The 23798-nt window shown below is 41.2% G+C and overlaps 1 protein-coding gene across 6 annotated transcripts in view; it reads right to left on the reverse strand.

Annotated features, from left to right (window-relative positions):
- SYNCRIP (synaptotagmin binding cytoplasmic RNA interacting protein) overlaps window positions 1–23798 on the reverse strand; it is a 40128-nt gene that overhangs the window by 9346 nt on the left and 6984 nt on the right. For all 6 annotated transcript variants that reach the window (XM_073675667.1, XM_073675666.1, XM_073675669.1 and 3 more), the window contains 8 exons: window positions 16003–16121; window positions 12835–12942; window positions 8567–8680; window positions 7924–8100; window positions 6305–6440; window positions 4646–4851; window positions 2563–2712; window positions 16–137 (listed from right to left, as the gene is read on the reverse strand). In XM_073675667.1, the coding sequence (XP_073531768.1) occupies window positions 16–137; window positions 2563–2712; window positions 4646–4851; window positions 6305–6440; window positions 7924–8100; window positions 8567–8680; window positions 12835–12942; window positions 16003–16121 (1132 nt within the window). The remainder of the gene's footprint in view (window positions 1–15; window positions 138–2562; window positions 2713–4645; window positions 4852–6304; window positions 6441–7923; window positions 8101–8566; window positions 8681–12834; window positions 12943–16002; window positions 16122–23798) is intronic.

Below are 23798 nucleotides of genomic sequence, written 5' to 3' on the forward strand. Positions count from 1 at the left end.
CGGACATCTACTTACATTTGATTTTTAGCTGCTTGTCTCTGAGCCTTGCGTTCTTTTCTCTTCTGATCAGGTGGCTTGGCAAAAACTATTTCAATGTTCTCACCTTCCAACTCTTTTCCATTCATCGCTTCCATTGCCTATTTTATTAAAAAAAAAAAAAAGGATTGCTAAAAATGAGCAGTACACTAAGTTCAGTAGTCAGATGGAATGAAAAGGAAGTCATCCATCACAATAGAATTTCAGTGTAAAAAAAATACTATCATATTGAAAAAAAAAAAAAGAAAACTTGCAGTGCAGTCTGGAGCTACAGTGGCATGTAAAAGTTTGGTTACACGTGGTCAAAATTATTGCCACTGTGAACAGTTCGGGTAAGTGGCCAGTCAAAACGCTGCGTTCTGCATTAGGGTTTTGGAGCTATGCAGATTTACCGCATATAATGACAATCATTGGGAGAAAACAAGCACAGGAAACTAGCTACTATTCCTGATTGTGATCAAGTACCTTTAAGCAGGTTGAAGATGAAATGGTCTATAGAAGGGCTAAAGTTAAAGATGACAAATTTCCTTTGTATTTATGACAGTCATTTTTAAAAGTTTAAAAATTACAAAAAGGAAAATGGGCAGATGCAAAAGTTTGGGCACCCAGCATGGTTAGTACTTACTAGCACCTTCTTTTGCAAGTATCACAGCTTGTAAATGCTTGTTTGTAGCCACCCAAGAGTCTTTCAATTCTTGCTTGAGGGATTTTCCCTCATTCTTCCTTGGAAAATTCTTCCAGTTCTGTGAGATTCCTGGGTCGTCTTGCATGCCCTGCTATTTTGAGGTCTAGCCACAGATTTTTTGATGATGATCAGGGGACTGACAGCCACTGTAAAACCTTGAGCGTGCGCCTTTTGAGTTAGTCTATTGTGGATTTTGACGTGCGTTTAGGATCATTATCCATTTGTAGAAGCCATCCTCTTTTCAACAGATGGTGTTATGTTTGCATCAAGTGTTTGTAGTATTTCATTGAATCCAGTCTTCCCTCTACCCGTGAAATGTTCCCTGTGCCATTGGCTGCAACACAACGCCAAAGCATGATTAGGCATGAGGGTGGATCAATGGCAATCTGTCGCCCCCTGGGACTTATCTGACCTACAAATGTGGGCATACAGGTGATAGAAATCTAAATCTATACCCACCTGTATGCCTCATATGAGAGGTCTAGTTCAGGGTTCCCCAACTCCAGTCCTCAAGGCCCACCAACAGGTCATGTTTTCAGGATTTCCTTAGTATTGCACAGGTGATAATTCCATCATCAGCACAGGCAATAGTTACATCACCTGTGCAATACTAAGGAAATCCTGAAAACATGACCTGTTGGTGGGCCTTGAGGACTGGAGTTGGGGAACCCTGGTCTAGTTGAGTGTGAAATTTCTTTTTATTAATTCAGGTTTCCGCAGAAAAGAAAGTTTAAAGGAGGAGGGGGGGAGCAACAATACAAAGTGTCATTTAATTTTAGCCCTTTTAGACACCATTTCATATTCAACTTGTTTACCTGTTCACAACAGTAATTTTGACTAGGGGTGCCCAACCTTTTACATTAAAGGGAGCCTGTCAGCATTTAATGTCTGCTCAAGCCAAGCACAGGCGCACCAGACAGTGCACATTCCCAGCTAATTGTTTTGCATCTACCTTTGCGAATCCCATCCTCCTTCCTTGACTTTGCCTTTACAGGAGCCAGAGGAGGGCAGAGCTAGTAGGAAAACAATTAAGTGGGCAGGCGCACTGAACTGCTTGTCACACCAAGTGTGCAGAGCACATTTGCTTGGGTTGAACAGTCATTTGCTGCTTTATACACTACCTTTAACCCCTTCACAACTTAATGCGGGCTCACACACACAGCCCACATCTTTCCCTGCATATGATGGCCAATTTATTCAGCCATCATGTGCCTTTAACAGCCGTGGGGCTGTTATCCTGGTAAATCCCACTATCGGTCTCTGACAGCGGCATTCAACAAGCGCCGGCAGGGATCGTGTCATTCCACGCTCTTAGCGTGCCAGTAACGTGATCGCGGGGCATCGATGGGTTTTCATAGTAGGAGAGGGTCTGCTGATGGCCCTCATGCCTGTCATTACAATCCTCCTGTGAAAACCAGCCAGTGGCTGACATTTTTTCAAAGGGAAAAAAAAAATGGTTACATTTGCTTTTTTTTTTTTGCGCTTGGAATTTTTTTCCCCTGATTTCCAGTACGTCACATGATAAAATGAACGAGGTCATTCAAAAGTACAACTCGTCCTGCAAAAAACAAGCCTTCATATGGCTATATTGACCGGGGAAAAAAAAAAAAAAAAAAAGGTATGGTTCTTGGAAATGGAGGGAAAAAGAAAAAAAAAAAGGAGGAAGATCACCCATGGGTTAATGATTAATATTCATTATATTAAAACCAAACAACCATTAAAAAAAACAAACAGTTGGAATGTGATATTATAGAGTGGAGCATAACATATTTGTAACGTAGTGTGTTGCACAACTCCATTTCTTATAATGCAAGCAATATGAACTCTTTACAAGAACTTACCTTTACTGCACCAACACGCTCATCAAAGTGAATAAAAGCATAGTCCTTCAGCTTTTTAACCCTTTCCAGTTTTCCAAAATTGCCAAATGCCTTCTCTAAAATTTCTTCTGTAACTGTATTTGCAAGGTTGCGAACAAACAACACTTTGACCTGAAAGGAAAAACATGAACTGTACAATAAGTGAAATACAAGTTACATGAAAACAGTCATAGAAACTATATCCAGCTTGTCATAAGCACATGGCTCCAAAGACCACGCAAACAATTTGTACACCACCTCTAAGTTAACCTTGTGTATCAAAAGTGGTAGAGTAAATACTACTGGTAGCACTTCTATGCAAAGCAGTTACTGCAGTAAACTCTCAGCCTATACTAAAGTTCGCTGTCACTTTTTATCCCCTACAGTCATAAGGGAGTGCCCCTTGTCCTATCGCAATTTCTAGAATGCCCTCAGCATTTCAAGAAATTGATTATGTTCTCCCCTTAGACATCTCTCTTTGTACACCTAAATAAACACAATCTATTCTGCTTTTATTTATAAGTGAGGTTTTCCCTGCCCATTATCAAATGTAATGTTCACTCCACATGGTATATGCAATTCCTTGATGACCCTATTATCGTGCTGGCACTTTGTTCTACAGCACAGTATTGGAGAAACAATAGGGAATAGCGGCAATGTAAACCTCTGTGCAGACACTTTATAGGGCAGGCTACTGGGAGACCACTTATGCAGATTTCCTGAGCTCACACCTTTTGTGTGATTACAGCTAGGGTTGGTAGCACATGGCATGCATTTGAGATTTCTGAATGCATGCTAATTTGGGTGCATGTCTATCTGAAGGATATAACCGATTAAAAAAATAAATCTTAATGTAAAAACTTAAAAAGTGATTGTTCAGGCTTGGTGTCCAAGTTTGCATGGCCTCGCTCAATACAAGTGTATTGAGCGAGGCCAGATACGGCTAACCAGAATGTGGCCGAAGTATGCAAATTGCATACTTGCGGTCAACATGACCGCCACTTTCGGAGAATCCTAAGCATTCCCAAGTCTGCAGTTACAAAGTGAATGCGCACTTAAGCCCCAAGTCTGGACATCCCCCTTAAAAAGGAATCTTGTCAGCAGGCTTTTGCGGTTTAATCTGAGAGCAGCATGATATAGGGCAAGAGAGCCTAAGGCCAAGTGCACACTGAGTATCTGGTGAGTTTTTTACCTCAGTATTTGTAAGCCAAACCCAGAAGACGAACAATCAGAGGAAAAGTATAATAGAAACACGTCACTACCTCTGTATTTATCACCCACTCCTGGTTTTGACTTACAAATACTGAGGCAAAAAAACAAAACCACACTCACCAAAACTCAACGTGTGCACGTGGCCCAATTACAGTGATGTGTCACTTAGCAGACTGTCTGCTATAGGTCAATACAATCAGTGTTATATTAGGAGAGTATCTGAACTCAGACAACCCTTCCCACTGATGCTGAAAATTAAGACCCAGCATCACCATGACTGCTTTTGCCTACATGGAAGTGCTCCTTGCCCAACTACTGGAACATGCAGGGAAAAAAAGTTTAATCCAAATTAGGTCATCGACCCTTTCTTTCTTACAATGTGGAACCTACTAAAGCAATCTCATATTACAGTTATTTGTAATCACTAGTGTTGAGCGAGTATGTTCTATTAACTCTTTCCCAGAGTATGCTCGGGCCGAGCTCCGAGTATTTATAGCTGCTCGGTGATATGTTTGAATCGCTCCCATGTGCATGATTTGCAACTGTTTGACAGCTTTATTACATGTGAGGAATTTGTAAGAAATAGACATTCCTCACATGTAATAAAGCTGTCAAACAGTTGCAAATCATGCACACGGGAGCGATTCAACCATATCACCGAGCAACTATAAATACTCGGAGCTCGGCCCGAGCGTACTCGGACAGACCATACTCGCTCAACACTAATAATAACTATAAAATTGGTATAATCAAGCTTTTTTGAAAAAAAAACAAACCCCTCAAAAGAAGAAAAAAAAAAAAAAAAAAAAAAAGAAGAAGTGCATGAATGAAAAGTATTTTGAGGGTACATTACCTTCGCCATGACCTCTGGATCGGGATCTTCAATTGGGTCTGCCCACTCTACTGTCACAACATTGCCCCATACTTTTACTTTGCCACTCATTAGCCGACGTCTAGCTTGAGCAGCAGTTTTGTGATCCTCGTATTCAAGAAAGCAGAAACCTCTATTCTTTTTCTTATCATCTGGCTGATGATACAATATGACATCAGTAAGACCCTCTGAAATACGTTTAAGAAAAAATAAAATTAAGAAAAGGAAAAAAAAGCACAATTTCCAACAGTTCACACAGATTTAGCTACTCCAAAAGTTAAGGGAGTAATTTATTTTCTCAATATATAGTAGGTGTAATATTAGCAAATAACTCCAATTACAAATTTAATATATTTCTTCTGATTTGCTATGTCATTTAACCAGTGTGCATGGCACTGCAGTAGCTTAGATATCTATAGTTACGACCACTGTCACCATTAGGCCACAGCCCCACTATCAGTATTTGGTCAGTATTCGGTCAATATTTTTTCTCAGGAGTGGGAGACAAAACCAGGAGTGGGTGATAAATGCAGAATTGGTGACTTGTTTCTATTATACCTTTTCTCTGATAGTTCCTTACCTTGTTTTGGCTCCCACTCCTGAGAAAAAATACTGACCGAATACTGACCAAATACTGATAGTGGAGCCGTGGCCTAAGAGTGGTTGTTACCATGGATACTTAAACTACTGCAATGCCCTGCACATGAGGTAAGGGACATAGTGAATCAGAACTATATTAAATTTCCAATTGGAGGTATTTGCTAATATTACTACGTATTCAAAGAAACAGAGGCGCTCCTATGTGTGAATCAGCCCAGACTGCACGATTCCAGGTGAGTCTTCAGTATTGGGCTCGAGTGAGCCAATCTCATGCACAACTCTGATGTTAGACTGCAGCTCTCGTTATCAGTCCCCAGCTGAGGGTGAAGATAAAGTTCCAAAATAAATATTAAAAAAAATGACAATTGGTATAGGACCATGGAGATCAGAATACCCTTTAAGTTAAACAGCAATTTGTGGTTTTGGCATCCCCTTTAGCACTAATGTTTGTAGTGGCGGTGCAAATAGTTGTAGAGCTGTCCCATTCACTTGAATAGGCACTACAAGAACAAGACATTATAATCCAGCCAGCCTGCAAGCAAACGCAACATTGAAGAGGCAGCAACACTCGCTCACGTTCAATGGCACCTTCACACATACCTTATCAATGGGGTGCCAAGAGTTAGACCCTAATTGAACTAGTATTGAAGGCCTATCAAAAGGATGATTATTCGTTTTAAAAGCCTATAGACCCCTTTAGGAGCTGTATATTGGAGTCTAATATGTTGGGGCAGCAGAAACCCATGTGTGTACTGTACCCCTTGTACATTATCGCTTGTCACATTAGAGCTTTCCTCCCCTCTTCTACAGTAAAATACAATGCCATACCTTTTAGCAGTTGTCGATGATTTTATGTTGGCACAATCTGTTTTAGTTTAAAATTAGTTCTCATCTTTCGATGAGTTTACACTGGCCAACTCTATTAATAGCTCAAAAAACAGCTATTAAAACAACTGGCCAGAGTCAATGGGGCTAGTGACAAGACAATTACATGACGACCTAGTATTCCAAGTCTTTCAGTCTTATTAACAAATCACTTACCGGTGACTTTACTAAATTCTTCAACAATTTGTTCCTTTGTTTTACTTTTTGGAATTGACCCAACAAAAAGTCTATTATTGGCAACAGAGATGCAAACACCAATATGCTTTCCTGATCGAATTTCATGGTTGTTGTACTGTAAAAATTAAAGTAAAGAAAACTGAAGAGTTAGGTTTAACATGTTTACAGGCTAAAAGATATTCTTGCTAGAAAGAGTCGTCACCTATACACTTGAGAAATGTATCAATTTAAGTGGATGTCCAACCACTAGCCACAAAGCGTGAAAATGGCAAAAATTAAATTCTACACCCATCCCAGACTGCAGTGGGGAACTGAACTTACCCTTTACTGCTCAACTAAAACAATGGGAGTTATTGGAACACATCAACAAGCACACTGGAAAATTGGATAAGGAATTAAAAAAAATTAATTAAAAACAACAACTGAGCCCTTGAACTGGCTTACGTTTTAGCAATTCATGCCTTAATCATGGCCAATGGTCAACAACATGGTCTGTTGGCCATGATTAAGTCCTACATGATGGAATAATCAATAAGTCCTAGGCTATGCTCATACGTTACGTTTTTCATGCGTTTTTTTCCCGCAAGCCAAAGAGCAACATCAAAAAAGCAGGTTTTGCTGAGTTTTTGTGCCACGTTTGTGTCAGGGTACATTTGTCTCGTTAATGCTGATAAAGTTTAGTGCATAAAAAAAAAAAAACCTGATTCAACGTCATATGGTTTTGGCACCAAAACCTAATATATGCGCTTTTTGCACTACCCATTGCTTTCAATGGGAGAAAAACGCTGCAAAAACGCTGAAAAGTGACATGCTGCATTTTGCAAAAATGCAGCACTTTCACAAAACAATTAGGAAAAAAAAAACAAGGTTTGTGCATGAGATTTTTGAAAACTCAGACATTGCTTGTACTGCAAAAGGGAGCTGAAAATTTGCATAAAAAAACGTAATGTATGAACATAGCCTCATGGAATCACATCTGCATCGCTGGACTTTTACTAAGTTTGGAAATGAAGAGTCTGAATGCCGGCAGATGTCAGTGCAAGCTGCAAGTCTTCAACACACCAGCTGCAAGCTGATTTTTGGTACATGAATCTATTGGACAAGTGAATGGGTATTGCAGCCATAAGCTTTTATTGAAGACAAACTTGCATATGTTACTTTATTCATTTTTAGAATAGAATCTTTGCTAAACATTCCCCACATGCTATTCTATAAATGGCTGGTTGGTAAGATACTGCAGCTAATGGGAGAACAGGGGTCAAGTAACTCCTATGTGGCGAATCTTAACCACTGTACATTCAATGAACAAGTGGGAACAGCCTTCTCTATTGAAGTCTATGGATGTTAAGGAAGAAGCTACACCTATAAGCAACACTATATTTGACACTTGCAAAATTCGTAAAATTTTAGCACTAAAAGATACATAACTGATTTTAGAGAAGTTAACAGACATCTTTGCAAGCTAAATACATGCAATTTAGATTACATTGATTTCGCTCACCAAAACAATAGGATTGCATAATTGGTATGCCAAGGAGAAAAAAAAAAAAAAAAAAAAAAAAACACACGTAAATTTAGTTAAGTATAATAACACTTACCAACTTGACAGCCTCCTGGGCAGCCTCTTTTGTACAAAATGTCACAAAAGCATAGCCTCTATTTAAACCAGTTAAAGGATCCATCATTAAACGAAGATCCCAAATTGGCCCAGCCTTTTCAAATAGTGGAACAAGCTCATCTTCAAACAGATCTCTAGGAATTTTGCCAACAAATATCTAAAATGATAAATATTAGATTACTAACTAATAGAAAAAGATAAATTGTGAAACATGGCATCCTTTGAAAAATACCACTGTGGCTTCTGATGCAGTTTTTTTTTAAAGCTAAAGTTAGAGGTGCAGTTAGAAGGCATGGAAAATATGAAGTATAAATTACTTCTCAATTCCGCAGGATTAACTTGGCTCAAATGACTGCATCAAAAACTGCACAGGAGACCTACTGTATATTCACATTTACTTCCTATGTCCCTCCAATCCTTCCCCAACCATATACCCTTACCTTCCTACTGACCTATTCTTGTTACTTGCATGTTTTTAATCACATTGTGTGTATTGTATCCCCCGCCCCTATTAAAAAAAAAACCCCAATAGATAAATTTAAAAAAAAAAAAAAAAAACTGCACAGGCGTTTTCCCAAAAAGCTCTGTGTGAAACCACCTTTAAAATATATATTTTTTTTTACCTCTGTGCCAACAGAAGGTTGCTGTCCTGAGTGAACTGTGCTTGGGGGTGGACCACCATATTTTCTTTGACCAGTTGTTACATCTAGAGTATATCCTGTCCTTTCTAAAAGCGCCTAAAATAAAAAAAAAAATAGTTGAACTAAAAGCAAAAACATTATAACAGAGAGATTATTATTGATTGAGAACCTAGTGTAACTAATTTTGGTCCCAGGAAAACATGTAACAAATACCATTCCACATTGCAGTGGGAAAACATTTAAAAGGGGCTGCTCTACTATTACATCAAGTACATGCTCCAGTAAAGTGACATGACATTTTCTCATAGTATGGCAGCATCTTTTTAAAGTGTACAGCAATGTACAAGTCCATCTAATCTTTCCTGCAGTGAATATACCAACACTACACGGAAAACTAGTAGTCATAACTGGACCTGTACATTGCTAAACAGCAGGTGATGCCACACTTTGCAAGAAAATGTTAAAACACTATTGGATTTTTTTTTTTTTTTTTTTTTTTTTTAAAGCATGTAAATTGTAAACATTTAATGTGAAATATAATGGTGGGCCAATGCTTTTAACTCCTTATTGCACATACATCAGGAGCAGCAGCCAAACGTTATATTACTGTAAAGTACCAGTCAAAATTGTGTACACATGACAAAATAGATTGATCACATACAAACAAATGTGTGCATTATGTACATAATAAGCCTGGCTTTCAAGTTAATTTGTGAAAAGTATTTTCATGCTGCATGTCAATCAGAAGTCAACAAAGTGGGGTGGGTCTTAAATAGCCCGCCTAGGTTTTTCTGTTTGCAGTTCACAATACGACTAGAACAGCTTCAAGTGAACCTGTGACATTGAAAATTCAGTCCAACCTGCAGGCAGCAGGGCTGTGGAGTCGGAGTCATGGTCTGTGTCCATTTTGGTGGAGTCGGAATAAAATGGACTGACTGCTAAAATATATAATAAATTGGGTACAGTAGTACAATGCAGGATGTGCTGTAATTGTTTTCATAAGAATTTGGGAAAGTTATGAAGTGTCTTATAAATGTCTGTTCTGTTCCTGATCTAAGGATCTGGGCTTTTAGTTGAGATGAATCTGTGCTGCACTTTATGTACATGCTCAGTAGTGAGATGAATCTGTGCTGCACTTTATGTACACGCTCAGTAGTGAGATGAATCTGTGCTGCACTTTATGTACACGCTCAGTAGTGAGATGAATCTGTGCTGCACTTTATGTACACGCTCAGTAGTGAGGCAGTGAGATGAATCTGTGCTGCACTTTATGTACACGCTCAGTAGTGAGGCAGTGAGATGAATCTGTGCTGCACTTTATGTACACGCTCAGTAGTGAGGCAGTGAGATGAATCTGTGCTGCACTTTATGTACACGCTCAGTAGTGAGATGAATCTGTGCTGCACTTTATGTACACGCTCAGTAGTGAGATGAATCTGTGCTGCACTTTATGTACACGCTCAGTAGTGAGGCCGTGAGATGAATCTGTGCTGCACTTTATGTACACGCTCAGTAGTGAGATGAATCTGTGCTGCACTTTATGTACACGCTCAGTAGTGAGATGAATCTGTGCTGCACTTTATGTACACGCTCAGTAGTGAGGCAGTGAGATGAATCTGTGCTGCACTTTATGTACACGCTCAGTAGTGAGATGAATCTGTGCTGCACTTTATGTACACGCTCAGTAGTGAGATGAATCTGTGCTGCACTTTATGTACATGCTCAGTAGTGAGGCAGTGAGATGAATCTGTGCTGCACTTTATGTACACGCTCAGTAGTGAGATGAATCTGTGCTGCACTTTATGTACACACTCAGTAGTGAGGCAGGGCTGTGGAGTCAGAGTCCGGGAAACTGAGGAGTTGGAGGTTTAGCTTACCGACTCCACAGCCCTGGCAGAAAGCATGGCACACAGTAGAAGTTGAGCAGACTGATATACAGGGTGTGGGGCTGGCAGGGTAAAGGTTCATTATAACCTGTATTTTCTTCATTAAACATCTGCTCATTCAGGGCAGAAAACATCAGACTAGTGGAAAAAGGATCTTTAGTCAAATGATTACATGTATGAGATTTCTGGCTCCAAACAACCTGCCAGAATTTAACAAAGATAGTGAAGGAATGAGGTGTGGGTGAAAATTAAAAAGGTTTATTCTAACACTCATGACCTGCCCATAGGACAGGTAATGAATTTGTGATCACGGTGGGGGTGAGACATTCAGGGGTGCCGATCAGCTGTTTTTGGTGCCGGTGGTGTCTAGAAGTGCTCAGTTACGGAGCTGCGTTGTTTGATTGTGGCTGTGGCCGGGTACTGCACATCTGCCTCTAATTGATTTCAATACAGGACGGATGTGCAGTACCTGGCCGCAGCCACCATCAGTAGACAGAGCAGCATCGTAACTGAGCACTTCTGGACGCCACCGGCACCAAAAACAGCTGATAGTGGGGGTGACACCCAGCACCCCCACCTGTGATCAGAAATTGATGACCTATCCTAAGGATAGATCAGCAATGTTAAAGTAGAGGACAACTTCTTTAACTAGTGGACCTGTAGTTTGTTAAACTCAAGGAAAAGTAGGGTATACTGAGCAAAATGTAGAGTGAAGGAGTGCTGTCAGATGACCTGGCATCCAGTCATCAGACATAAGCCTAACAGACATGGTATGGGAGAAGTTACAGTGGAAACTGTTAATTTTTATTACCATTTTAGTCCCATCTGTAGTACACACCTCTATTCCAATGGCTTTACCATTTTAAAATGTACAAGGAAAAAAAAAAATCCCCACTGAGTGTCCAAACTTCTGACAATATTGTACATAAGGCTGTGCATCTGATGAGCTTGTTTAAGTCACATGACGTATTTTCTTTCATCTGAGAGAATCAGGCAGATTATGCTAATCACACTGATCAGAGTTTGAGATAAATGGTCTCAGATATGGAGAAGATTAAAAAAAAAATTCTCCATCTTCTCCATTCTGTCAATCCGTGAAAATTGGACTGCAATCAGAGGTCATCAGAGGGCAGTCCAATTTTTTTCCATGGACTGACTTCCATGGCCGAGTGTAATCCAAATCATGCATTCTGCTAATTTTTTCTTGAACAGACTTTCCACGGTGGGAGGGGGGGGGGGGGAAATACTGACATGTGCTGGAATACCAGTCACTGCCATAAATGTATGGGGCAGAGCAGGGCTGTGCAGTTGGTAAGCCAATCCACAGACTCAGACTCTTCAATTTCCCTGATTCCAACTCCACAGCCCTGCCTCACTACTGAGCGTGTACATAAAGTGCAGCACAGATTCATCTCACTGCCTCACTACTGAGCGTGTACATAAAGTGCAGCACAGATTCATCTCACTGCCTCACTACTGAGCATGTACATAAAGTGCAGCACAGATTCATCTCACGGCCTCACTACTGAGCGTGTACATAAAGTGCAGCACAGATTCATCTCACTGCCTCACTACTGAGCTTGTACATAAAGTGCAGCATAGATTCATCTCACTGCCTCACTACTGAGCATGTACATAAAGTGCAGCACAGATTCATCTCACTGCCTCACTACTGAGCATGTACATAAAGTGCAGCACAGATTCATCTCACTGCCTCACTACTGAGCATGTACATAAAGTGCAGCACAGATTCATCTCACTGCCTCACTACTGAGCGTGTACATAAAGTGTAGCACAGATTCATCTCACTGCCTCACTACTGAGCGTGTACATAAAGTGCAGCACAGATTCATCTCACTGCCTCACTACTGAGCATGTACATAAAGTGCAGCACAGATTCATCTCACTGCCTCACTAGTGAGCATGTACATAAAGTACAGCACAGATTCATCTCACGGCCTCACTACTGAGCGTGTACATAAAGTGCAGCACAGATTCATCTCACTGCCTCACTACTGAGCGTGTACATAAAGTGCAGCACAGATTCATCTCAGTTAAAAGCCCAGATCCTTAGATCAGGAACAGAACAGACATTTATAAAACATTTCATAACTTTCCCAAATTCTTATGAAAACAATTACAGCACATCCTGCATTGTACTACTATAGCCAATTTTATATTTTAAAGCGTTGTTCCATTTTATTCAGACTTCACCAAAATGGACACAGACGCCACAGCTGGGGCTGAGACTGAAATACAGTGAGGGCAGTGCTTACTGAAGATTTGTATCCAGTTCAATTAGCTGATCAGCAGAGGTGCTGGTACTAGACACCAATATTTTTTTAAAAAAATTAACACGCTTGCCTTTATTTTGGATTCATCTGGTCCTTTACTAGAATCTGCAACTTTGGTCCCTTGTTTCTCTCGCTGCCTGTAAGTCTTCATGACTCCACATAAAAAGGCACTTTTATTCTACAAGAGCAATAAAAATGTCAGCAAAATTAAAATTATACGAAAGGGATAAAATAAAAAAAAATAAAAAAAAAGTATGATTAGACTGATTAAGATCTAATAGCTGTACTTATGCATTACAGGTACACAGCAAATGTAATTATCTGTTTTATGTGGTTTATCTTGAACCAACTTCAAACATCGTGAGACATGAATATAACTTTTTGGAACAAACATGATCAATGCAAGTTGTCTTTTTGCACATGTTTAGCATTATGAGAAGTAATCTGGATGCAGCTAAAACTAAAAGCAGGTAAGGCTCATTTTAACACCAATAAGGCTAGTGTGTAGAACCTAACTTTTACACATATTTTCTATAGAGTGGACTAAAGTCTGCAGATATCTTTGCAGAAACGTGAATTAACTAGAATGAATGTAAAACATAAGATTAGGTGCAGATTTAAGTGAAGAATCCATACCCAAAACTTCAAACTTGATGTGTTAAAGGAAGAGAGAAGATGCTTCCAATCTATGAATTGATCAGTTTAACTGGGGCTCCACAAAACCATACGCAGGAAGAAAAATTTTTTTTATGCATCAAAATTGGATAACCTTAATTCCACTGCGTGTGTACGGTGCCTTATATTTACAATGATGAATACTACAAAGGAAAAAAAATCTCCTTCATTAAAGGAGTTGTCCACTACTTCCACATTGATGCCCTATCCATAGGATAGGGCATCAATGTATGATCGGCCGGGGTCCGGCACCACCGATCAGCTGTTATCAGTGGCGGCGCCCGGCAGTCCTTACCTGGGGTGCTTGGCCGTTAAGTTGTAGTGGCCAGAGCTTTTTACTGCACATCCGCCTCCTATTCAATTCAATGGGAGGCGGATGTAGAGTACCCCGCGGCGACCGCTGCCACCGATAACAGATAATCGGCTGGGGTGCCAAAAAAGTTCATTTTAATTAATAGATCTTGGAATAACTTCCACAACTGGATGTGTTTAAATAAAATCTGTGCCGAGATAATTGTATAAATGTGCCCCTGCTGTGTACTATGTAATGGCCGTGTCTGACCATGCCACTTTTCAGGGGAGAGGCTCAGTGTAGAGCACAGGACAAAATGTGAGATGAGCCTTACTGTGATTTTTGGGAGGCAAAATGAACAAATCATCAGAAAGTCAAGAATTTGTTCTATTTTTTAATCCGTTCCTCGTGTGGTATAAGTGATTAGATTACTATTCTTCGGGTCGGTGCGATTACAGCGATAATCAGATTTATATAGTTATGTTTGGCTGTTGTCACACACTAAGACGCTTTTTTTTGCATTTTTATACTTTGAGAGTTAGAATTTTTACATATTTCTGCAGTCATGTGAGGGCTCGTTTTTTTTTTTGCGGGACGATTTGACGATTTAATTGGTACCTTTTTCCTTTTTAAATTGACTTTTTTTGATAGTTTTCTATTCCGATTCTTCGGAGGAAGAATGAACGAAAACCAGCAATTCAGAAATAGTTTTTTTAATGCCATTTACCATATGGTAAAAGGGCTAATGCACTTCGGGTCAGGTATGATTAAAGTGATATTGCATTTATATAATTTTTTTTCATGTTTTGCCGTGTTTACACAAACTATTTTATAGAAAAAAAAAGAATTGTTTTTGCATTGCTTTATTTTTTCATTTTGAGAGCTATAACTATTTTTTCACTGATGAGCCGCCATTCAGCTTTTTTTTTTTTTTTGGGTGGGGGGTGGGGGGTTCACTCCACTTTACGTTCGGCAATATGATGAAAAAAGTTTTTTTGCCCCCTTATTTTTTTTTAAACGGCCTTTTCAGAAAGAGTTAACTAATGTGACAGTTTCATACATCAGGTCGTTCCAAACGCGGTGAGGCAATATCAATTATGTACTTTTGTTTTAACATAAATATAAGTATTTATGGGTATATTTTTTTCTTCTTTTTGATTTTTTTAAACTTTTTAACTTAGGCCCTCTATGGGACTTTAACTTATCACTCTGATCGCTGGTATAATGCACTGCAATGTTGTCAGTGTTACACTTAGGCTATGTGCCCACGTTGCATTTATGAAGCAGAAAATTTCTGCTGCATAAATGCAAGTCCTCTCCCGGAAAAACGCATGCGGAATTCCACACGCGTTTATCGCGCATTTTTCGCGCGTTTTCCACATGCGGAATTGCCTTGCGTTTTTTATGCATTGGACAAAGGCAATTCCGCTTGCGGAAACGCAAAATTAAATGACACGCTGCGGATTTTTGAACGCAGCATAAACGCTGTGGAAAAATCCGCAGCATGTGCATAGAACTTGCGGAATCCCATTGGGGACCATGGGGTGCGGATATACATGCGTTTTTCAAGCGTTTACGCTGCGGAAATTCCGCAGCATATACGCTTGAAAAATGCTACGTGGGCACACAGCCTTACAGAAGCCTCTTAGACCACGCTCTCAGCATGATCCAATGAGCTTGCCGTAGCTGGCAAATCCAGAGATAATCATGACAACCGAAGGTTGGCAATGAAGTCGCAGGGGCGCCGATCAGATGGGCGAGGGAAACCCCCTCCCTCTCCCAAATGTTGCAATCGATATCAATTGTGGCATTTAAAAGGGTTAAAACAGCACAGGCTGGTGCAGGCACCGCTCCTGGTTGTGAGAACTAGGGCTCAGTTATCATGTAAGCTGAGCTTGCAGCAGGGATCACGCGAGCAGCTTCTGTGCTGTGCACAATCGCCATGATGTACCTATAAGTCATCGGTCAGGAACCCCTATCAGACCATGACGTATAGGTACGTCAAATGTCGTGAAGGGATTAAATATCAGTCTGGCTCTTCCTAGTGTTGCAGGACATTATTAATAGGTAGTGTCCTGTAAATCACCAGTCACAGCTCTGACTGTAGAGCCCGACTGGATCTTAAAACTTTATTTTCTCTGAAACTCTGGAGCATTTCAGTGAAAAATATACATAAACTGCAATCATGCAGCCAGGCTAAGATTTGTCCAGCCCGCAGTTTGGGCAGCATGGATCACGTGCCAGATTTCCTTTAAACCACTAAAAATTTACCTGTACATGCGAGAGGTCACTATCCTTGAACTGTTGTAGCACAGCTAATGCACCTTCTTCATTGAATTCCTTCAAAGCTTCAATAGCCCTTTCATCTAGATCACTATGTGACACTAATCCTGTGGAGAAAAAAATATATATATCTCATTAGTTTATGTTAAAATACCTATTCATTATATAGCATCCCACTTTTTATTTCAAAACACACAAAAAAAATGTTTTTGGAGTTTTCGCATTAAAGGGGTTTTCCAACCCAGTGAAAGCTTGTAATGTACAGTTAGGATTCACCTCAGCTAACCTGTTCGAGTAGCTACCACAGGTCCCCAAAGTTTGCAAACCACTCGAACTGGTCAACAAGGCCAAATTCTAACAGAGTTCTACACACTGTTAGATGAACGTTGCCAGGGGTGGACAACCCCATTAGTATTACCTGATGCATGGTTGCTTTCTTTCATATGCGAGCAGTTTGTTTTGTGTTACCAAGAAGAGATTTTGTTGATGTAAACCAGCATTCACATTAATGCTTCTAGGGGAGAGTATTTGTGATATGCAATAAATCAAACAATTTATAAATCAGTAAGAGAACAAGCCTATGTATGATGCAGTATGAAATCTGATCTTCAACATGGACTCACAATGAGAACCTAAGCAGCATTAGAACACCCCTGAAGAGTATGGAAATTATTTTAGTATTATACTTTGTATACAAAAAGTACACACTTTGTATGTATGTGTATTAACACTCCCTGTTGGCATTTATAACTTTGTTACCATAGTAAAGCAGCAGCTGTGTGACACGACCTGCATCAGTCACCCAACAGCATCTGTTGTCTATTGGTGGAGGAAGAACAAACACACTGATCCCAGCTGTCTAACCTCCCTGTGCAAAATTAGGAGCAAAAAGGCTATTGATACCTGTGCTGGCCCAAAATCAAACAGTGCAGATATGATGCTCATTAATCCGCATTTTAAAAGGTTTTCACAACACAATCATTCATAACTATTTTATTCAACGGAATTTCAGACAGGGATGTACACTCACCCTAATGATCACTACTATGTAAATACCTCTCCAGTTCTACTAACATTCTGATATATGTAAATATAAGCTTGACGTAACACTGACTCTGTAAGAATGAGTCAAATTGCTTTGATCACTCTCAGAACTACCGACTGGATGACAAGGGTCCAGTTGATGCACCATGCGATTCCACAAAAAAACAAAAGAACCGTATTTTTCCGACTATAAGACGCACTTTATATCTCCAAAATTTTGGAGGAAATTAGGGGGTGCGTCTTATAGTCCGGATGTATGGTCCAGCTGTGTATGGTGGTTGGGGAGGGGGGCCGCAACGGCTGGGGAGCGGGTCACAGGAGGCAGGAGCCGCCTGCTGTAGCCAACACTGTGCCCACTGCTGAAGAAAATGAATATTCACTGCTCTCCACGACCATGGGTGTGTGGAGCACTGAATACTCCTTTTCCTTAATAGCGCGCGCACAGTGTCAGCCGCAGCTGCCGGCTCAGCGATCATGTGTGCCTGCTATTACAGAGAATATTCATTGCTCTCCACACCCATGGGAGTGTGAAGCAGTGAATATTCATTCTCTTTAGCAGCGGGCACACTGATCGCCCAGCAGCTGCAGGTGGCTGACACTGTCTGCGCTATTAAGGAGAACGAATGTTCACTGCTCTCCACGCCCATAGTCCGGGCGTGGAGAGCAGTGAATATTCCGACAGCTGACCTTTGCGTGTGAGGGCGCATGACAGTGACATCATGCGCTACTTACACAGCGAGATCAGCAGCTGACCGCAGAACAGGAAGCAGTGCCAAAGCAGAGGGAAGGTGAGAAAAAAAAAAATAATAATTTTTAATGTGTGCATCGTGACAGGAGACCTTGTATACCATGATGGGTATGGGGGCCAAGTATAACAAAGGAGGGGGCATATATACCAGGATGGGGGATATTAGTACAGAATTGGGGGACATTACCCCTATAACAGTATCAGCAGCAGACCCCCTCCACCATAACTGTGCATCATGACCACATTTTTTGCATCAATTTTTTTCCTATTTTCTTCCTCTAAAACCTAGGTGCGTCTTATAGTCTGAAAAACATGGTAATTGCTACCATACTTTAGGTTGTTAAGTGATTGCTATTAAGTTAACAACCTAACTATTCTATTAAGCCTCTTTTCGAGGTCCATGGATAAAAACAACTGTTTTACCCACAAAAGCACGCGGCCCATAACAATTCTTGTTTGTGCTGAACAGTCTGGCCTTACTCTAAGGCGGAGTTCACATTTGCAATCGGGATCTCCGTTTTATCTATTCCATTCTAAAAAAAAATAATTAAAAAAAATAGTTGAAATCCTGTTGGTAAAAACTGACACTTATGAAATTCTGATCCAGAACACTAACAGAAAATGTTTAGTTTCTCCAGCAAAATAATGTGCCTACGTAAAGGGAACCTGTCAGTGACATCCTAGCTACTATCTACACTGCCCACACAGCCGTGTTAGTGATACAATGTGCATCATTAACACGCTTTTTTCAATAAAAAAGTGGTAATATAATGATTTTATAACCTTTAATATACTTTGTCCAACCTGCTCGTTTTCAGTCATAGGGGAGTGATTCTCTCATTCAGTCACTGCTGGCGCCGCCCACATATTTGAATATTGCTCCCTGCAAGCGCTATTATTGTGGGGCGCATGCGCATTTGTACAAGTATGGCCGCTGGTCCCATGCCTGCGCAGTGAGGCTGTGTGATTACCAGCTTCACTGTGCATGCACTATGGCGCTCAATTCCCCGTGATTGCTCAGTGAAGCTGCAAACTACAAGCCTCACTGCGCACATGTGTGGAACATAGCGCATGCGCAGTGAAGCTGAGAATCACACAGCCTCACTACACACGCGCGAGGAATAGAGCGTCATAGCGCATGCGAGGTGAAGCTGGGAACTACACAGCTTCACTGCGCACGTGCGGGGAACAAAGCACGTGCACAGTGAAGCTGGTAATCACACAGCCTCACTGAGCCTCAACTCATGGAACCAGAAGCCGGACATGTACAAATGTGCATGCGCCCCACAATAATAGCGCTTGCCGGGAGCAATAGTCAAATACATGGGCGGTGCCAGCAGTGACTGAATGCGGCGCCCGCCCATGACTGAGTGTGAGAATCACATCCCTATGACTGAAAACGAGCAGGTATGATAAAGTATATAAAAGGTTATAAAATCATTAGAATACCAACAATTTTAATGAAAAAAAGCTGGTTAGTGATTCACATTGCATCATTAACGCCGCTATGGGGAAGTGTAGATAGCTAGGACGTGACAGGTTCCCTTTAATGGGGGCATTATTTATTGTAGTGGACAACCTCTTTAAAGTAGATTTTCGCTGAAAAGGACGAATTGTTTCAGAGAATGATTTATCTGGCTGCAATTCATGCTGCCCGTAGTTTGGGCAGCATTATTCGCAATAAGTTCCCTTTAGGCTGAGTTCACACGATGCGTTTTTAATGCGTTTCCGCGGCGTTTTTGCAGTTGCGTAAACGCATGAAAAACACATGGCAGAAGGGCAGCAATGTTCCCCAATTGAAATCCGCATGTGCTGTGCCCATGATGCGGATTTTTCCGAAGCGTAAACGCTGCGCTCAAAAATCCGCAGCATGTCAATTAATTTTCCGGAAACGCTGCTTTTTTGGCGCCATTGACTTGCATTAGACCGCATGGAATCCGCATCACTGTATAGGTTGATGCGCTTTTCATGCGGTCTAATGTGCGGATGGTACCCGGGTGTGGATGAGAGGACTCTCATCCAGACCCAGGTACCATTAACAAAAAAAGAATAAAATAAAAAATATATAATATACTCCCCTTCTGACGGCAGGCGCAGCGCTCCTGCTTGGTTCCCCGCACTTCGCGGTTGAATGAAGAAGGACCTTCGCTGACGTCAGAGTCATGTGACGCTGACGTCGGCAGGTCCTTCAGTCTTCACTGCCGGTAGCCGGGACTGAGCGAAGCAGGACACCGGGGGCCATCAGAGGGTAAAGTATATATTTATTTTTTGACATTCACACACTATATAAATCCATGCTGGTTGCATGGATATATAGTGTGAAGTTGACAAGCACTTTCCAAGTGATGCTAAAATCGCTTGGAAAGCGCTTGTCAACTCGCATGCGGAAATGAAAGTGAAGACCGCTTCATTTCCGCATGTCCCTGGCAGGAAAGCGCATGTACAATCCGCATGCGTTTTTTCCTGCCAGGGAGATGCAGAAATGCTCAGGAAACGCTAGGTAATCCGCACCCCATGGTCCCCAAGGGGATTCCGCATGTTCTATGCACATGCTGCGGATTTTTCCGCAGCGTTTATGCTGCGTACAAAAATCCGCAGCATGTCATTTAATTTTGCGGAAGCGCAGCGGAACTCCCGCCATTGACTTGCATTAAGACGCATAGAAACCGCGACTGAACATTTGTACAAGCGGCTTCTATGCGTCTCTATGTGCGGATGGTACCCAGTTCTGGAGGAGAGAAGACTCTCATCCAGACCTGGGTACCATTGTACCTGTAAAAAAAGAATAAAATAACAAATAAAGTTTATACTCACCTTTCCGAAGGCTTCTCTCTGAATGCCGGCATCGCTTGAGGACCTGCGGTGACGTCACAGTCATGTGACCGCAGGCCCTTCACCGCTCTGTCTCGCGATATGCCGGCATCCAGGAACCAGACAGGAACGAGCACTGCAGCCACGACGGGGCCTCGGGGGTGAGTATAGCTTTATTTGTTTTAATTTTTACGGTTCACACTGTATAAATCCATGCTGTTTGCATGGATTTATACAGTGTGACCTAGTTGTCAAGCACTTTCCAAGTGATGCTATTGCCTGGAAAGCGCTTGTCAATCTGCATGCGGAAACGCATGTGGATCCGCATGTATTCTGCAGGAAAAACGCATGCACAATCTGCATGCATTTTTTCTGCCAGGGAGATGCAGAAATGCTGCAGAAATTTTCTGCATCGTGGGCACATAGCCTTAGACCTCAATCACATGTCCGTGTTTACACATGTATGTGAAAAAATTCATACAAGTGTCCGTTTTGAATCAGTGTGACATTCATGTGTCGTTTTTACCATCAGTGTTTTGGATCAGTATGTTACCAGTGTATGGTAAGTATTTTCACAGACATAAATTACAAAACTTATCCTATCCTTTGCAATGTTAAATACATCAGGAATACAACTCACATGCATAAGGTTTAGGGGGTTATCCCCCATCCATCAGATAAGGAATAATCGCCCATCGTTGGGGGTCCGACCACTGGGACTAATATCAATATCAGGCTCTGCAGCCACATCTTGAATGGAACGGAGATAAGCATACTCAACTTCCACTCCATTCATTGTCTGAGCCTGCAGGAGAAAGCTAAACACTGTACTCTACTAGTCACAGACAACAAATGGAGGAGGCTCAGCATGCAAACCTCTACATACATACACACACTTGCTGTGAAGTGTAAGTGCTCTTTTATAGACTTCAGATATGTCCAATGAGAAATTGCTGAGGTTATTAGTAGGGTTCTGGGAGTAAACGACCCTACAAATAGTAAAATCCAGCTTTGAATACAGTAACTTTAATCAGCCAATTTCACAATTGAAGAAGAACAATCTAAAAGTTAGATATGTCCCCATATACCATGTATTTTCAAGATCATGGCTTAATGTAGTTTAAAGAAAAATATTCTAGAAAACCCTACGAAGGTTTTGCCTATTACGGGTAATTTACAGTACATGCATTTTTACAAAAATTGTGTCTCAGACTCAGCTACTGTCACTCCTAAACATTGCTACAGATAAACAATTTGACCAACTTCGATGCACTCCTGATATGTCCAGACAATTTCAGTCAAGTGCCAACAGCAATGGGCTTGAATCCTTATTTGAATATCTTACATAGCAAGGTATGCCAATCACAACTCACAGCATCTGCTTAGCATATTCCTTTTCTGCAGGAAGGTTTGGTAGGTCAGACACAGTCATGTTACATTTTCACTAAAAGAGTAAAGCGCCAATTCAAATAAGTAAGCAGGTAACAACTGGCAGCAGATATGGGGGGACCCCACCTTCTGCTGTCCCACTCTGTCTTATTTTTCATAGAAGGAACAAATCCCAAAGAGAAAGAATTTTCTATTAACAGCTTGAAAAATTACAGCAGCAAGCAGATTGGTTGCTAACAAGCAGCCCCCCTTTTAAGTAGAGTATCAAAGGAAAGCAGTTTACAGTAATGAGAACTTTACAGAGGGAATTCTTGGTTCTCCATATTGGTGAGCTGTAAGGCTACATTCACAAATGTGTATTTTTACATTTGTGTAAACCTGACAGTTTTACTCATGTGTCATCCACGTGGACCTTTAGTTTTACTCTTCATATACATGCGGACGTTATGCGGTTCAATGCACGGATGGTACGCGGGTCTGGAGAAGAGGAGACTCTCCTCCAACCCGGGTACCTGCAAGTTAAAGAATTTAAAGAAAAAATAATAAAAATATATTAATACACACCTCTCCAGCGGCCCCTGGTCTGCTCCAGGCGGTGTCCTCTATCCTCCACTGCGTACTGGCAGGACCTGCAGTGAAATCATTTAGTCAGCTGATGGTCACGTGACCATCAGCTGACTAAATTACGTCACTGCAGGTCCTGCCAGTACACCGCGGGCCGCCGAGGAGAGAGGACGCCGCCGGGAGCAGACCAGGGGCCACCGGAGAGGCGTGTATGAATTTTTTTTTTTTTTTTTTTTTTTTTTAACTTTAGAATTCGTTTTTTTTTTTTACCAATAGTGAAGTATTTTAAGCAGACATCTCAGTCACACAATATAAATCCATGCCAGTTGCATGGATTTATATTGTGACCAACTTGTCTCAAGCCCTTTTCCAAGTGATGCTCGAAATCGCTTGGAAAAGCGCTTGAAAAAACGCATGCATAAACGCTTCTCCCTTGCAGAAAAAACCGCATGTAAAATCTGAATGCATTTTTCCTGCCAGGGAGAGGGGGAAAAAAATAAATAAATCACTGAGGAAATTTCTGCTTAAAATCTGCATCGTGGGCACATACCCAAAGGCTTTGTTCACAACTGTGCCAGATAAGTTCCACAATGTATAAAAGTGCCACCTGATGGACCTCATTGACTTATAATGGGGCACATTGGGGTTCATTTATGGAAGACAAGAAAAGAGTTGCATCCTAGTGCTCAACAAAATGACCTCAGAGGTGAACACCTTATTCCATCAGAAAGTTCTAACATTACATTTAACTCACTTTTCTACCTAATGGTAGTATCCTCAGACATATCTATAGTCCCCTTACACCCACCATACCGTTTTGGCATACCCAATTTTCACTGCATTGGAAAGGGCTGCCTACTAGTGATGAGTGCAAGTGCTCGTCACTTGAGTTTGTCTAGGGTATGCACGGAGTATCACAGGTGCTCGAGTGGCAAGTTTTTGTCCCCGCATCTTAGACACAAAACATGCGGGGATTGCCTGACACACACATACAGTTTTGTGGCTGTCCAACATTTGAGAAACATGCAGGCGCGGAAAAACAGGTCACTCGAGCAACCGCAATAATCTGCGTACCCAAGCACCCTAGGCAAACTCAAGTAATGAGAACTTTCCCTCATGACTACTGCATACTTCACTAGAAGTGAGTGTGTGTATAATAGAGATATATACCGTATATTCCGCGTATAAGACGACCTGGTGTATAAGACGACCCCCGTACTTTCCTGTT

The sequence above is a fragment of the Phyllobates terribilis genome, unplaced genomic scaffold, assembly GCF_046119375.1.
Source record: "Phyllobates terribilis strain yellow unplaced genomic scaffold, ASM4611937v1 Scaffold_3__8_contigs__length_932513732, whole genome shotgun sequence".
Lineage (NCBI taxonomy): Eukaryota > Metazoa > Chordata > Amphibia > Anura > Dendrobatidae > Phyllobates > Phyllobates terribilis.